This window comes from Pygoscelis adeliae, unplaced genomic scaffold (assembly GCF_000699105.1).
Source record: "Pygoscelis adeliae isolate BGI_AS28 unplaced genomic scaffold, ASM69910v1 Scaffold4, whole genome shotgun sequence".
In the NCBI taxonomy this organism is placed as follows: Eukaryota; Metazoa; Chordata; class Aves; order Sphenisciformes; family Spheniscidae; genus Pygoscelis; species Pygoscelis adeliae.
Genome location: NW_008824986.1, coordinates 17,142,417 through 17,159,683, shown reverse-complemented (window position 1 = coordinate 17,159,683; position 17,267 = coordinate 17,142,417). Strand labels below are relative to the sequence as shown.

The 17,267-nt window shown below is 39.4% G+C and overlaps 1 protein-coding gene across 1 annotated transcript in view; it reads right to left on the bottom strand.

Moving 5' to 3' along the window:
* Window positions 1–17,192, bottom strand: part of GPAM (glycerol-3-phosphate acyltransferase, mitochondrial) — a 32,992-nt gene extending 15,800 nt beyond the window's left edge. Inside the window, 12 exon segments of the mRNA XM_009325953.1 lie at window positions 868–981; window positions 1,364–1,576; window positions 2,299–2,398; window positions 3,769–3,905; window positions 4,891–4,987; window positions 5,915–6,064; window positions 7,304–7,417; window positions 10,327–10,400; window positions 13,417–13,507; window positions 13,509–13,534; window positions 15,549–15,679; window positions 17,070–17,192. Of these exon segments, the coding sequence (XP_009324228.1) occupies window positions 868–981; window positions 1,364–1,576; window positions 2,299–2,398; window positions 3,769–3,905; window positions 4,891–4,987; window positions 5,915–6,064; window positions 7,304–7,417; window positions 10,327–10,400; window positions 13,417–13,507; window positions 13,509–13,534; window positions 15,549–15,650 (1,218 nt within the window). The 5' untranslated portion in view covers window positions 15,651–15,679; window positions 17,070–17,192.
* Between the last annotated feature and the right edge of the window lie 75 nt (window positions 17,193–17,267).

Sequence of the window (17,267 nt, the reverse complement as noted above, 5' to 3'; positions counted from 1 at the left end):
TAATGCAGTGCAGACGGTCACGATAATTTCATGCTGCAGTAATTGAACCCTTCAAAGCTCTCCAACCTACTGCTTTTCTGAGAGAAGTAGGGCAGAAAGAAGAACACCTAATTAATTTGAATAATGTTCTAGTAGGTTGTTGTTACAGTAGTTAATCTTATTAAAGTCACACTAAAAATAAGGTATACTGTAGCAGAACACAGATTAGTGAAATGTAGATAAATTAAGTATAGTACTAGCAGATTCTGCAGAGATCAGAGAAAATCTAAAAAGTGAAGGCAGCTAGTGCTGCACCACCCCATTCCCTGAGAAACTACACAACAGTATTTGGTGAACCAGTATAGGTAATAATTGTAAACTAATAATAGACTATGACGTACAAAGAATATGCAGATTTTTATGATATATGATCCATGATACTTTTATAGCTAGTAATTTGCTTAGCAGTTTTAAAAACCCAGTGAGATAAATGCCTTTCCTCAACAACAGTGTAAACCATTCAGTTACTCAAACTGGAGAACAGTATTCAGTTTCCTTCAACTCCAAATGTCTCTACAGCTTAAACATGGTACAAGGATCATTTTAAAGATTGTTTGTTAAAACAAAACAAACAAAGAACTCCAGTGAGAATACTTACACCATTTCAAACCTAACACAACCCTTTATATCCACGCTGAGACTATTTCAGCTTAACACAAACGTGTCCAAAGACTCACACCTTCAGCAGAACAGGGATACTTTTGTCCCACTGGAATGGACTTCAGCAGATAATGCTAGTGATGATAACCCACAAAGAGAAAAATCAAAATAAATGTGTCCCACTATTGAAACATCAAAAATGTCAAACCTTCAAAATATCAAACTTACTTTTAAGGAAAACGGTTGTGCAAAATCTACTCTGACACACCCATAATTCTTCCGCAGCATTCTGAAGACTCCTCTAGCTATACTCCAAAGACTTTCATTCTTCTTAGGCTTGCCCTGGAAAACATGGGTGGTTGTTTTGGGTTTTTTCCAATTTGCAATTAAAAGGTTATGTTTAAAATTAAAATGCACGCAACAGACAAAACAAGGCTGTATCTTTTGACAGACCTTATAACTTCAAGTAAATCTAGAGAACTATTGTTTTCCTTAGATATCCACTTGAACATATTATTTGTTAGGTCATGAATTTGCATTTAGACGTATGTCACCCATACCTCAGCACTCTCATCAGAGAGGTTTTGTGATTCATGGCTCTACGCTCTTCAACACTAACACCAAGTACATGTGGCTACTAGCACATCATTTAACTATGTAACACATTTTCTTGCACATAAACAGAAGATGCCCTAAGCAAAACAAGTTGTTCAATTGCTCTTACCAGTTGTTCACTGTTATAGTGACCTTCAATTATGCGATCATAGGAGATTCCCACAGGTATAATTAGGACATCAGGAGTAGCATTTGAGAAGAGAGCATCCACCACCACAGATAAAAGACCTGCTCTAGCTCCAGATGTCTTCCCACTTCGAGACCGTGTGCCTTCCAAGAATATTTCTAAAAACTGCTGCTGTCTCAACAATTCTTCTATGTGCTGAATACAAAAAGATTGGAAAAGAGGAAAAAATAAGTATCTAATTATACTGGCAAATTCACATTTGAAATATATTGTCAGCAACCATTTCCGTTTAAAAACATTGGAAGATCATGAGTTGGCATGAATACTTGTGAAAAAACCAAAAGCAGTAAATTAATGCTTGACACAAACCCAGACCAAACTGCAGCTAAATTTGCCTGAATATACAAGCAGTATAATGCCATTTGTTCAAGAACAGCATCTCTAGCAACAGTTGATCTAGCAAAGTTGCATACATCTCTCCTTCTGGTTCCTGAGTACATCCCATCTTCCAAGATGCAAATACAGCTGTTATACCGAATGGCACAAAGGATTACATCAACCCATCATAAACAGAGACCTTCATTAAGTTAACAGAATCAGTGTAGATATGCCCCAGTACAAAAGCCTTGTTTCTCTGACTTCTTAAGTTTAACGTTAATTCAGAGAGTATTAATTCCACTTTCTTTAATAAGGATTATGCAAGGTGAAATCTGCTCATCCTCAAAGGTGCTGGGCATTCAATTCTCTTTTATTCTATACATTCAAGACGTCATACAAAAATGTATCCTTTTTTTGCAGCATGAAGCCTAAGACAAATTCAAGGCAGCAAAAAACATACCCAGACTGATGGAGCTCACTTTCCCACTTGCCACCCCACTGAAATGCTACCCACAGAAACAAAGACAAGAAATACGTACCACGTAGAGCAAAGCTCTGTAGAGGAAGTCCTTACGACCATCAGGGCTCTGATCTAACTTCCGTCGAATGAAAAATCCTCCTAGCTTGCGGATCAATGTGCTACATAATAAAGAATTATACTCATTGATTTTAGTTTGCAGGAGACTACTACACGTCCAGTACAAAATTCCTAGCACACAACAGAAACTACTGAAATTCCTAAAGGCTAAAATGTATTACACTATTTGCACATGATATGCCACACAAATATTACTCTATTTAACTTAAGAAATAGGCTTCTCTACACTGTCTTGCTCCATTTCACTCCCTTGACAGACCACTTACCCTCTGCAGTGACCCTGACCGGGAGACCATTGTACATTGAGATGCTGGTGACCCACATAACAGTTAACCTGAGCTGGCCCAAGTCTGTGCTGTCCTGCACATACAGCATGGCCTTCGTGCCAGTGTTGTGCTGCACGTGCCCCTCGGCTGCAGAATCAGCTCAGCCAGCTAATTTTAACAGAGCAGCCTGCAGGCAGCTCCCACTTGCTACCAGCAATTATGCCACCTGTGTGGCCTTGCCTTTATCTAACAGTACAGCAAGAAGTTCTCATGAGAACATCCTTTCTGCTTGACAGAAGAAATGATGGATAGAGTTGTCTTCTTGTAAGAAAATCCTATACTAGCTCGAATGACCAAAATGGGGTAACCCTTTCTGTGGGCAGGGTCCACATGGCATGCTGTGCATCCATCGGAGGCCTGCTGGATGCTGCACAACTCGGGGTTCCCAGCAACTAAAGGGATGTTAGATTAACTATGCTAATCTCTCTTTCTTTATACTTCTTTATACTGCTTGCCCTAATAAATAGCATTTTAATTGATTCTTTATAGAGTCTCAATGCCCTTCTTACTGGGATCATCACAGACCAGCACCTACCGGTACAAAACACCCTCTAAGTCAAGGTGTCCCCCTTCCTTCCTCATCATTTCCTGCAATATCCAGTGGCTTTTCAGAAATCAGTTATCCCCAAATTCAGTCTCACTGGCAAAATACTACCTAAAAGACCTTCTTATGTTCTTCAGCTACCAGAAATGTAATTTAAACAGAGACCAAACTGGAGTACTTTCCCAGAAAGTATTATTCACTCAGTACTGTCACTGCCTATTAGCCAGCTCATTAACCTTCATGAAGAAGAGCTGACCATTCACAACTCTTTCACATACTTATCTTTCCTTAGTCACCTACCCACTTTGAGACTCCTAGAAGAAGGGAATATCCTTCCTTATTCTACTTACGTTACGACAGAATTTCTCAGAAGGATTTTGTTATGCTCTCTCTTTGAGCATGTAATAGGAACCAAAGAAGTTCTACATGATGGCCCAATAATACTCAGATTATCTTACACTTGGACACAAGATATATTGCGCAATAGGTCACCTCAAGATCCCACCACTACAGTCTTTTTCAAATAAGAAGAGGTTATTACCTGAAGATGGGGATGTTGAGATTGTTCCCTGCAGCAATGTAGGGTGCTTTGATGTTATGGCAGAAAAGAATGAATGTAAGGAGCAAGTAGTCAATGTGGGATTTGTGAACAGGCAAGAAGATAAGAGGCAAATTCATCTATGGTGGAGAGGGAAGGAAAAAAAGAGAGAAGACGTAAGAACTGTGGAATATTACTCCTTTTCTAAAATCCATCATTGAGATTGCTAGCATCATATTATAAGAACCGACGGTATTTTCCAGTTACCATCATTCAGTTTGTTTACTTCTCGTTGTCACAGCTGTGTGAAAACCAGAACATTTTAGTCAACTGTACTCCTTAATTTTCATGGACTGTAGTTTTTAGTTGTATGTATTACAAGAAACAATGATTAATATTCCCAGTTTCTTCAGACTCACAGTATTGAGACAACAATCAAACAATTAAAGGGATATGGCCAAATCATCAGTGTCACCCAAGTACTGCTATTTCTTTCTATTAGGTATCGGCAAGTAGCTATGAATAGTGGGGTTCCCAAACACTGTAATCAAAAGGTAACAGAAAATATTAAGAACCATTTTTTTGTTTGTTTTATCTAATCCACCTCGCTAAGGTAAACCCTGGAAAAAGAATCAAATCTTTTAGGTGTAAAGAAAACAGTAGAATTTAGGAGTTATTTTGATCAATTTCAATAAATATCGAAGGACTGGGAACAGATTGCTAATAAGAAATAGAAAAAGTTTATTTCTTAAAGATTTTTATTCCAAATTAAGGTAAGAGTGAAAAATCCTAAACAGACCTACTAATTTATTACTGGCTGCCTCAGCACAAAAAAAAGAAATGCTGCTGGATGCAGGTTATCTGAGATAATCATTCAGCCCGATAGTTAAAATTTGATCCTGAAACAAAGGTAAAACCAGAGTTCACATAGTATTTTACGTTACGCAAATCAAAGAGCATTATATTTAATTAAAAACACTATTTCACAGATGAGAGACAGATCTATCTACAATCTGATATCATACAGACTTAGCAGAACTCTCCTAAAAAGAGAAAGTGCTGTAAACATTAATAGAAACTACATCAGAAATCTGCCTTAGTAGATTCTTTCCCACCCTCCCTTACCTCTGTTGCTGCTTTGACCATTTCTATTTGACCTCTGTGGATCTGAATATTCCAGAAAAAGCTGTTAAACAACTTCAGTAGCACCCAGCCAGTCAACCTGAAGGAAGAATAAACACAACTCAAAAGGATTCATTCATTGCTGCCTCCATTTTATATTGCTTCTATATGACTCAAGGCAAAGCCATAAAATCTGATTACTTTATAGTCAAACAAAATGACTATAAAATCCAATTGCTTAACAAGTTTTTGCCCATCAGCTAAGCCATGGTTAGTAACCACATTTCAGCCTCCTGCAGTTATGACACAAAACTTGTTATTGTCAACCTCAGCAAAGGCTGTTTGAAGGGCAGAGACCACTTTACATATGGGGCAAGTTAACAGAGGTCCTATGATCAATTACAATAACTCAGCTAGTTAGGTAACATGTTAGGTGACAGCATGTATCTGGTCTTGTGGAAGAATTTAATATCGTTACAAAAAATATAAGGTTTGCATCACAAAAGTCGGTGAAGGGGACTAGGAACATGACAGAGACAAAGTCATCCTTAGTATTAAAGGTAGACACCACAGTAGCAGATTCTATGTAAGATAAGACTCTCTCTGAGATATTTATAACTACAGTTTATGATATTCAATGGGCTACTGGAAAAAAGATCTTTCACAGTCTAAGATGCTGCAGCTAACTGCTCTCGCTCATATCAGCCTGAAACAACAAAGGATACTAATATTGGTCTAAGCATTAGCACCAAGCCTAGTTTCAGGAGGAAAAAAAAAAAGTCTATTTAATCTTATCGTAAGATTTATTCCTTGAGAAGGCAGAGGGTTTCTGCTGCATCTGAAAATGAAGAATAACTACCATTTCATTAGTTAACATGAGAAAAGGGATTTTTATGAATAATTAATTATTTTTAGAATGATTATTCATTATTTATGAATAATGCGCTACAAGCTCTGCTGGTATAATACAGAGAGAGCTTGGCCGTCCTTCTACCCATTGACAATACTGATGAGCCATTTTTCTTACCTGATTAAAGCAGGTGACACATTTGCTACCATTTCCTGGAGAATTTTCCTAGCTTTTTTCTTCACTTTGTTGATAGCTTTAGGATCCGTCTGAGCAAAACTACCCGGAGCACTTGGTTCAGAAGCTTCATCTACAATGGCCTTCTGGACTCTAACATTAAAAAGTAAAACCTATTGAGACAGTCCCGCAACAGAAGAGTTCAAGACACAGACAACAACTGCTGGGAATGAGCTATGTATTACTACAGGAGTAACTTGCAGGCATAAAAGAACATGCACACTGAAGTACTGTGTACTCCAAATGCATTAAATTTAATTCAATAGTTTTCTAAGCTCTGATTAAATAGGTGGATGATGGATGAATGCACTCAAAGTTGACCATATAAAACAGTATGTACGCAGTTCACAGGTACTGATGCGAAGTGATCGCCAATTTTCAGAAATGGTTAATAAGGTTAAAAATGCAGAAAGAACAGCTGAAATCTCCTCTTTGTTAATATTTTCTTTTTCCTGCCATAGAAATTGCACTTACCTCATTAGACACATCTATGCAGTTGCTATTTTGCACTTCTACAGTATCTTCCCTCTTGAATTCGCAGTTTTCCAAAGTGTAACTAGATTTTATGAGGGCTATTTTCCCCATTTAAAACATATCTAAGACAGATTAAGTGGTTTAATACACCATAACTGTGGCACAACACGGTCTGCTTTACTTTTCAAAAGCAACGCTATCATCTTCAGATGGGACTCAAACATTAAAAATTCAGGAGACTTAGGGATGGTAATATAGGCAGTGTGTGGCCTCTGACAAAAGTAGACTCAAGGAGCGGGCATGCGGCTGAATTTCTTTGTGTCCAGGGAAAACTGATACCTTAATAGCTAATCAGGGGCTCAACGTGCCATTTAAAATGCAGTGTACGAAACAGAAAACAAGCTCCACAAAATAAAGGTTGGGTATTTCATTCTATAGCCTTTTTCCAGTTTTGCCTCACGCTCTTGGTGTACACTCAGGGTACTCTGAAATGCTGCTTTTCCTACTATCTCTGAAACACTGACAATTTCTGATGACTGCAGTATGACTTCAGTGGTAATGATTTACACGAATTAGATAAATGTTTGAAGAGTTCCCATGTAGCAATTTATTTTTCTGTGTACTACCTGCTGTCCACCCACTATGCATCATTCATTTGGAGATATATAATTCTTAATCTCCCCTCTTTTATTATTCAAACAGAAATTGCAAGCTACTGTCCTGAAGGGCTGAGTTGAAGATACTGTATCTTCTAATATTTTAAACAGTCTGATTTTCAAAACCTGTCATTTCCAGATTCTTAAATCATATTATAATGTATCAGTCATACAAAAAATAGTTCATTTTGCATTATCTTACCTGCTGTTATTCAGCACGTTTTCTGTCAGATTCTTGGCAAACATACCCTTATGAACATCCCTCTCTTGCACAAAAAGGACATAACAAAGGCGTCTTGCAAGCCACCCTCTGTACCTACAAATATATGAATGGTATTTGAGGGTGACCCTCAAAATATTTCACTGCCAAAAAAAAGAATTTTAAAAACACCTAAAAATACAATTAAGAAGCAAAAGCAAGTAAAGTTTTACGAAGGGCTGTCTAAAAGCTTCTCTATCTTCTAGTAAATCGTCAATATGTTAATGTTACAGACGAAATAACTGATGTGTAGCACAAAATATCTGAGCCAACTGAGGTCTGCATTACTTCAATTCAGGGTGACAGTGGTCTTAAAACATCTGTAGTATCACAGGAAAGTAGCTACAAACCAGTATGTACATTTTGTCTGTCTGCTGGAACCAACCCCCCAGCTCAGCGAGGACAAAAGAAGTTGTAGTGCCCATTTCCCCTTTCCACCGAGGAATGTAAATGCCCAGCTAAAAGGTTTGTCAACTTCTTCAAGAAACACTGGGCCCTCCTGGGAAAGCTGCTCACATTGTATGCACAGGGTAAACTCTCACAGGCACTTTTGAAAATATGTCTGCATTAGCCACCGACATTAAAAACACTTTTCTGGCAATCTTTTTTTCCTTTCCAGTGTTTTTAAACACCCAGTCCTACGTGCCTGCTAGGTATCTTCTCCTCACAAAGTTTTAACAGAAACAGAACCACCAAATAATCATTGAATCTCTCTACCCTTCAAGCATTTAAGTAAGGCAACTTAGCTTATGTGGCCAGTCTCTGCCTTTTAAATTAACCCTGTCCTCTACTCTCTGGACCATATAAGCATGTTATTTTGAACAGTTTTCCTAACATCACAGAAGATGCATGTGACACAGGAAGGCATAAAATCCAGTCCCCAGCAGTGAATATTCATTATTATTTTCTTTCCTCACAGTTCCCTGCCTCACTCACCAGGCCAGGACTGGACAGGCCACCGCTCATGCAGGTCACTCCACAAACCAAACAGAGCTGGGACCCCCAAACAGCACAGCTGATGTGATGGGGCAGAACTAACAGCTGGAAGAAGAAATTAAACTCTGACCATTCCTAAGACCGGAGCACTCAGTATTATGCAAAACCCCTGTCCTGAGGACTGCTGGTACAATGCATCGCTGATGCTCCAGCAAGTCTCCCAAACCGAACCGCGGGTGGCAATACTCATGTTGGTTTCCATGCTGGAGTGCTGCCAAGGTCTCACTCCTTGTTGTCACCTGCGTTACTGATCTTGGCTGTTAAACCTCCCTACCACGTTTCAGTAAATTCATACATGTGTTAAAACCAGCTAGGGAAGATGAGAAGGATCTTTTACACTGTAAAAGGCCAAACCACCTGAGTGCACAGGCCACTCACACTATAATTAAGATGAGTGCACATGCACAAGCCATCGGCACAGTCTGACACGTAATGGTTATACAAATATTCAGACCATCTCAAAGGACAAAGAATTTTGCTATTCACGCTGTCAGGGAAGTAGACTGGTGACTCTGTTTTAATTGCTTTTCCATTTTCCCCTTCCCATCGGAGTTTGAGAGCCTTATTGATTTTTCTATAAAGCAAAGTTAAGGATATGCTTCTTTCTGACAACAGTTTCGGTAACTATGAACATATCATCACAACAGCATACAGCTATTGCAGGGATCTGTGAAGGTATAAAGGCATTCATTTTACAGCTTAGATACGACATAGTATAATTAGAAAAATCTGTTTTCTAATCGTGTAGCAATGATAGAAGACAAAAACCACACAGAATAGACCCAGTCAAGTTATATTATAAAACTGACATATTCACACCTCAGAAAAAGGCTGTGGTAATGCCTCAATACAGGTACAGTATGCTAGCAGTTAAAGAGAACCCCTCTTGCTTTCGAAGGCCAAGAAACTGTGACTATGTAACCCCATGGGACCTCAGAACGTCATTAAAATTGTCAATTATAATGACATTCTGAGCTAAAGGCATTTTATTTCAGAATAATTCATTAACCCATATTTTGTTGCCCATATATTTCTAATTTAAGTAACTCTGACCATTCAAAACCATTCAAGCATTAGACTTTTGAAACTAATTTAAAAAAAAAAGTTAAAATTAAACACTATTTCTGTTATTTTTCTGTATTCTAAACTACAAGCTTAACTCAAAAAAACATAATTAATTCAAATTGAAAAAAGAAGAGCCTCTAACATTAGCTTCCTCCCTCTCAAGCACAGCACAATGCTGCCTTTCTTCTACTCAGACACTTTGGCTCATTTCTTTCAGGCTGCTGGCCTCTCTTTATTTGCTCTGACTCTACGACAAACACTGCAGGATCTGCTTATGCTAATGATTACTGTAAAAACCTTAGCAAGCATTATTAACTTTCCAAAGAACAGAATAAAGATTTTTGTGTCCTTCCAGCGTCTTCATCCTAGAACACAAGACATATTTCCAATAGCGCAAAGATAAATCACCATTTTTAGGTCATATACACCATCCTTCAGGAGCTGCACTCTGCCACTGAGGCAGAGGAGAGACAGTCCAGCAAGACATGTTCAGATTTGTCATTAGTGATAATAGTCAACGCCTAAATTGTGAGCCAGATCTGCTCAGTAAATTAAAATGCAGCCTGAAGTCATTCTTAAGCATGGGAATAAAACGGCTCCTCTCTGCTTTATGCTACGGATGCTGCCATTTGCACTAAAGGAGAAAGGATTTAAACATGCTCTGGTTTTTGTTAAACAGGTTTGAGCCTTACACTCCTTGCCTATAACCCCAAAGGACTTTGCCCAGCTCCCAGATACACACAACCGGATTTAACAAGTACATTACTTTCCTGAAGTCAGCATCAATTCCTGCATTTTAGGACAGCAATATATATTCATTCAGTCCAGACTATCCTAGAGATTTCCCTGCCGTAAGATCAGAACACACTGAATTTTAAAAGCAAAAGAAAGACTTGCTACATTACCTCGTATGTGTTTCATTGATATATATGACGTTACGTAGACCCAAAGAAGGAATACTAGCATTGAAGAAATTATCCTGCAAAACCAAGGAAAAAAAAGATGGGTGGACTATTGTAACTTAAGAATAGTGGTGTCTTTACATTCATCACAACATTTACGATAATGCAATGTTTTTCACCTTTATTATAAACAAAAGCCAAAGCAGAGAAGTGCTGAACTTGCTTATAAAGTACACACGAACTGTTCTGAAATGAAAATGAAATTCAGAAAGTCACTATTCCCAGCTCCAATACTTTCAAAGTATTCTCTAGGCTTTACTGCATACAGAAATGGTTGTATTGGTTGCATTCTTCAAGCCAGAATATTTTATCATATTCTGATGTAATATAAACTAGGACTTGTCATAATACAGAACTCATCTTTGAGACAGAATTTTATTAAGCCACATTCAGCATTAGTATAATCATGAGTCTTTTGACTCTCAGCCTGTGACATCCAGTCTGCCAGCAGGTCAGGCATCACATAACGGCAGCCCAAGGGTCAGGAAATCCATCCACGGTTAGGTGGCAAATCTCCACATCCCCGCTCTCCCTGAACAACAAACTCAATCCAGCCTTCTGCATCCCTAGTACAGACTCTACATGCCAGGCTATTAACTGTTCTGGGATGAGCTTGGGAGCAGTCCCACTTTGGATAAACAAATACTCCCTGGCAGGAAGACCAAAACTTTTATCTTCCATATTCCAAGTAAGTACCTAATTTCTTTCTGCCCAAATAATATTTAATTATAAAACTGGTACCATGCCAACAGCAAATTACAGCTAAAACCACTGGGACTGTGCATGTCAAGGAAGGCAAAAACAGGACAGTGAAGGAGAAAGATGGTTACCAGCAACCGTGTAGCTGCAGAACAGTCTCACTACCAATTTTGCAATGGGAGTCAGATAAGGGTCTCATTTGTTTGTATTTTGTTTAGGACACACCATTTGCCACAGATTAAAATACATGAGTGTCCTATGTTATTTACAAATCAGGTAAAAATTACATGCTACAGTGGGAGCACACAGTCTTTTGCCCCATGTTAAAGCATAACTGCGTAGTACATACAATCAACAAATTGTTGCTCTAGGCTCTTAAGAGGAAACTTCAAGATAATACTAATTACTTTGACTATTCACTGGTAATTTTTTTGTGGATCTTAAAGCTAGATGAAATGTTCTGGCAAAGAGAAGTGAAATGACTTCTTCTTGGTCTCCCCAAAAAATCACCAACAAAGCTAAGTACCACTGAATGCCAAAGTCCACTCCAGTGCTCTAACTGTTAGGTTATAACCTCACTCTGTGAAATTCATCCTCCAGCTGTAATGTCACACGTTAGCTTTTCCGTATTTAACTCTTCCCCGATCCTATGTCAAGATGTGGTTCTGTGAGACCAAGCGAGCTGATACAGCATCTCCCTGCCACCGTGAGAGAGAAGCCCAGCTCCCACCACCACATTCTACCCTTTCCCGCTAAGCACTATCCCCCACCTCCTAATTTACACCACCTCTAGCATTCATCACACCCCTTAACGAGCCAACTTCATTCAGGCAAGGTAGAAAACTAAGACAGCCAGACTAAATGAATAAATAAAGCAGGTAGTTTTCTGCTTGGTTAGTGAACTTGATCAGCCCCCAAGAGAGCAGGAAGAAACAGAAGAGGGAGAAGCAAGACTTTCCACTCCCTGCACCGGCAAGGTGTTAGCTTGGATAAGATAGAATTTCTTAATTCTATCTCACTCATCCGTCCCTTCTCCTTAAGAGAATTAACAAAACAGGCAGCTCAAAAAAAGTGAAATATCCAGAGTCTAATGAGAGGTTCTGGTTTGTTACCATCTGCTGCAAGGATGGTATTTTCTCCTTGTGGCAGAAGGCAATAAAGGGCTTAATCAGGTCACGCCCCCTTCCTAAGTGGGATCTCAGGACAGGTAATTAGTTCCTTAATAAATGGACAAAATACAGAACAAGATTTTTCTTCCTAAAGTGTAATTCCCAAATTGAGAGGAACAGCCTAATTACTAACAGCCTAATTACTAAATGTATAAGGGCCTAAGTTATGGATTCCTACACACCTTTTTACAAGCGGAAACACTTAAGTTGTCTGTTAGAAGTAGTCTCAGCTTATCTAATTGTTTGTCTTGTTGCCCATATCGTATGTAGCCTTCACAGCACATTGGATTTCTATCCCACATTTCTATGTCATAGCTACAATTTTCTATTCTGGCTTAGTAACAGAGTGAAATAACAACTTTTCCTTGATCAAAGAAACAAGCAAATGTTCACTCTAGTCCAGCCAATCATGGAGCTCAGTGCAGGTGTAACTGAGTGCAATTTAAAGCCCGTGGTGTACACATAGTCAAATTACACGATGAACTGGTCGCAAACTATATTTGCCATTTATCAGCATTTTGCACCTTCAGCTTACGGAAAGCCTGCCCAATGCAGTTCAATAGACTCACATTTTAAATCAGCTTGCGCAACCCCTCTAGAGCCACCATCTTGACACTGTTCCCAGCAGACAAATATCCCCACTATCCTAACTGGCACTCCTTGTTTCCAGGCTGGGCTGAAAAGCCAGGAATCAGCCAGGTGTAGAAAACCAACCTGTCTTCTCAAGCACAGGATTCACCTCTTCAAGTCTGAAGGGAAGCATATTGCTTATTTTCAAAACTGTACTTATTCTGTGGATAGAGAATTAAGCATCCTAAAACTAAGCCTTAACACTTTCATAAGCACCAAATTCCCATTATTAATCTAGCAGAGCAGATTGTATGGAAAAAACTATTTCCTAGTGCTAATTCTGAAGAGCTGAAGAGTTTTGTGCAAGGAATAGGTCTGCACTGAAAAGCGCGAGACAAAGCATCACAATAGGTCTGTGTCATCCATTAATTCCATGACAAAGAAAATATAACCACAAACAAAGGTGAAAAACTATATTCCTTTATGAAGTAAGAACATTGTGACCTTAATTCTGAAAGTAAGAAAACTACTGAAACTCCATTACGCTGCAACTATGCATTATCGTCAAACATAATCCAGTCTGTAATCTTCTTACCCGGCTCTGGGGAGTGCATACGTAGCAACATCGTCCCACAAACGGCCTTTTTCTGCTCAACAGAGTCTCTTTCCATTTTAAAGTGGCAGATCAGAGTGGGCCTAGAGTTACACTCTCCCTGCAGAACAAAAGACCACTGTGTAAGCACCCAGAAATGTATGTTTTACTGGTTATGTGAAAAACTTTGAGTAAGAGGAGTTGCCAGACACAAAAATAAAAATTCCCCCCCCCAAATTATGTAAAACTAGCGCAAATTTTTCCAAGATTTTTCTAAAATAAATTATATTACCTCCAGATGATGTGATTTTAAAAAATAAAAGCAAAATCAGAATGTTGTACTTATGTATCTTAAGCACTGCAGCATTTGCTGACATACAAAATTTTAAAATAAGTAAAAACTCTAATAAACAGCAAGGAAACTGACAGCCAAGAAAAGTGGAAGAAATTAACAGTAAATCACACTCTCAGCAATGTAAGGGTGTTTATAATATGAGCAATGTATTTTAACTGGACATCACCCTACAAAACTGCAAGAAGACTGAATGTACGCAAAATATTAACTCCGTTGACTCTGTAGGCTCTTTTTCAGCAGTTTCATGCAAAGTGGTATGAAAAAGCAACCGCTGTGCCTTCTCCAATGTTATGCTGTCTTTCTGAAGGTTACAGAACCAAAAAATCCAAAGTATCTGCATTCACAGAACTCATTCTCTGTGTTAGGCCATAATGAAAATATACTTAACTACAATTTTTACAAAGACATTGATTGTTCCCATTAAAATCTACTGAATTATTGCTTGCCTGAGAATGAGTACTGGATTGCCATTTTCAGAACCATATATTCTAAGTTTTTAATAAAAGGGAAGTTACAGAAACAAACCAAAACAAAACCAAAACTTTGTTTAAAAATAGCACATTTAAGTGGAAGAGAAGCAGGGTGGAACCAATACCTTAAACCACCATAAGGGCTGGAAAACACAAATACAGATCATCACATACTCAGCTAGAAAGCCGGCCCAGTGAGAAACAACCGGAAAGTCAAAAGGAACACTGAAGATGCCTAAAAACTAAAATGTTTGTCTATCACATTTGGCAAGTGGTGTGAATTGGGAATTATTCCAAGGCTAAGTCTTCCCTCTGAAATAAACAAGCATCAAGATGCTAAGCCTGGCCCAATCCCTTCTCTATCACCTTCCATAATGCTAACTCCAAAACTAACCAACTTTGTAACAATACCATCTTCCTTCTGCTTGCCTCCAAGCCCTGACTGAACTCACCACCACTTTCCTGCAAAACCTCCTTCCTATCTCTTTTGTCTCGCCTGCCTTTATCCCACTCTCTCACAGATCTCCTGGTTACTGCAGCTTGCTGTCCAACGTAACTTACATCTAGCTATACAGAAAAGCCAGCTGCCAGGACATTTGTCCTTTCCCTCAACTCTGACCATGTCTCCAACTCTTTTTCTGTATCAAGTTCAAACCCCTCCTCTTCAGAGCCATGTCTAATTCTTCCTGACCTACACTTCTAAACCAACCAGTACCAGCCCAGTCCCCATGTGGCTCTTCTTGCTCCACCCAGCCCTCTCTGCTCACTGCCCCCTTTGTCTCCTCCAAATCCCAAGACTCACTCAACAGAGGACACAGACTTTTAACAGGCTCCTTATTTATACCCACCAAATTTTCTCTGCCTCCTGTACTGCATGAAAAGCTCCAGCTACAATGGCTACATGAGCATGCATCTTTAGCTTCGCAGTCCTTTTAACTTGTGCATTTCAAACTATATCCTTCAGAACAGCAACGAGCTTTCTATTTGACTTTGTTTGACCTCAGTCTACTCCAGAATGGGATTCTGCACATTTACTGCTATATAAAATGATCAGTAACATCACACCAGAAGACTGTAAGACTATCAATAGTTTGATAGGGTTTTTCTCTTCTAGCAACATTAGTCTTTGGCACGGCACTGAACTGTTGGTTCCTCCTTACATTTCAAGTTAAATTAAAATCAGGCTTCATCATGCATGAGAGAGGTGACACCTTATCGTCATTCTTCATAATAATAAAAAAAAGTCCGCCTTCGACTTGCAGAAAAAAATAAGGTAAATATGGCTAGTAACATTCACAACTTTTACTTACCCATTCTTCACTGGAATGCTTACATCTACTGATACTGCACTCTGCTGAGGTGGACAAATAGGAAACATCTATTGTTCCAAGGGACAAAGCAGTTTCATCCATGACACAGGAGTTGAACTGAAGATCAGAAGCTGCAAAATAATAACATACAAACATACACACACACACGTGCGCGCACACGTAATTTCAGTCATGGGTATCCAGCAATAAATTAGCAAACTGGTATTTTTGCACACCTCAGTAAAAGTTAGGTTCTGAAGAAGTTTCATTGCAGTCAGAAATCAGCATGATTGTAATATGATAAAAAAACCCCAGGACATCAGATTTCCATAAACACAGCACACTAATCAGCTACCTACATATCTTCCTCTCCCTGCTCTTCTTCCCATTACAGGTCTGTATAATCCCTTTATGCTTTTCCACTGTTCTTCACTGCATGGTTTAAACCATTCAGCCACAAGGATACACATTTCAGCCACTTTCAAAAGTTTACTATTCTCTTGCACCCCATGACCTCACTCTTTCAACATTTGCTTCTCAAGGACACCTATTATTTACAAAAAATTTCATTAACGTTCTCTCCCAATCCTACCTCACAGTATATTTTATGCGTCTGATCTAGCTGTAGTCAAACCAGTTCGCAAACTCCTCGGAGGAAGGAATGCTCTACACAAAAGCACACCCCTAAATCTGAACGTGCTGCTGACATAAGTGACACTACGGGTTTGTGGGATTAAAAAGCAGTAAAGAAGAAGAAGAAGCAGCAGTAAAGAAGAACTTGCACTGTTATTTTAAAATGGAAGTTATATAGTTCATACAATAAGCACAGTAAATAATTCTTCCTCAGCCAAAGAAAAAAGAAGGTAGGTCAAACATAGCAAAACAACTCAGCGTTGTACTGCATACCTGCAAAAGGCTACAAATTAACCTGCTTTGTTATGGAGAGGCATCAGAATAGGAATCCCGGCATTTTCCTCTAGAGAAACCGTAAAGTGGCAATACGGCCTCTTCCATCTGTCACCGCAAAGAAACTTACATTACAGCCAAGCTACGAGCCATCAGGAATGGGACTGTTCCCACCCTGTATGCCAACATTTGCAAGAGCAAGGCCTGAAACTTTAGTCCCAACATTTTGTCTTTCTTACCGTCCTCTCCAAGCAGACGCAAACCTCTCCTGCAATACCTAATGCACAGAGTTCCCCATACAAACTGGAGTTTGAGCTAGCATATCCACACACATACTCAGCTTTACACAGCCTCAGTCCGTAAGTTATCGTTTTTTCTTTGCTAGCTCTTACACTCAATTTGCCTTTTTTTTTTTTAATCAGCGCCCAGGCAAATTAATATCTAAGCCACCCAATAAATACCAAAGAGAGGCTCACAAACTTCTAAACAGCGAAAGCGAAATGCGTCCTTCAGTTGTGCTCAAGGTGACCTTGGCTGCACCGGCATACATGAAAGGCGAACTTTAAAAAATGTGTAATTAAAAGCCCGTTTGAGCAACAGCAACTTTATACATACCTCTAACAAGATCTGCCCTCCCGAGCGCCCGCTCTCCGGGGGGCGCCTGCCGCCGCTGCCCTGCCGAAGCACGCCATCCTCAGGGGCTCGGAGCAGGGCTCGAGTACCCCGCACGCTCACAGGATCTGCCCTAAATAAAAACACGACGGCTGACCGCGGGGACCGGCCGCCGAGCGTCCCCGGGCAGCGCCGGCCACG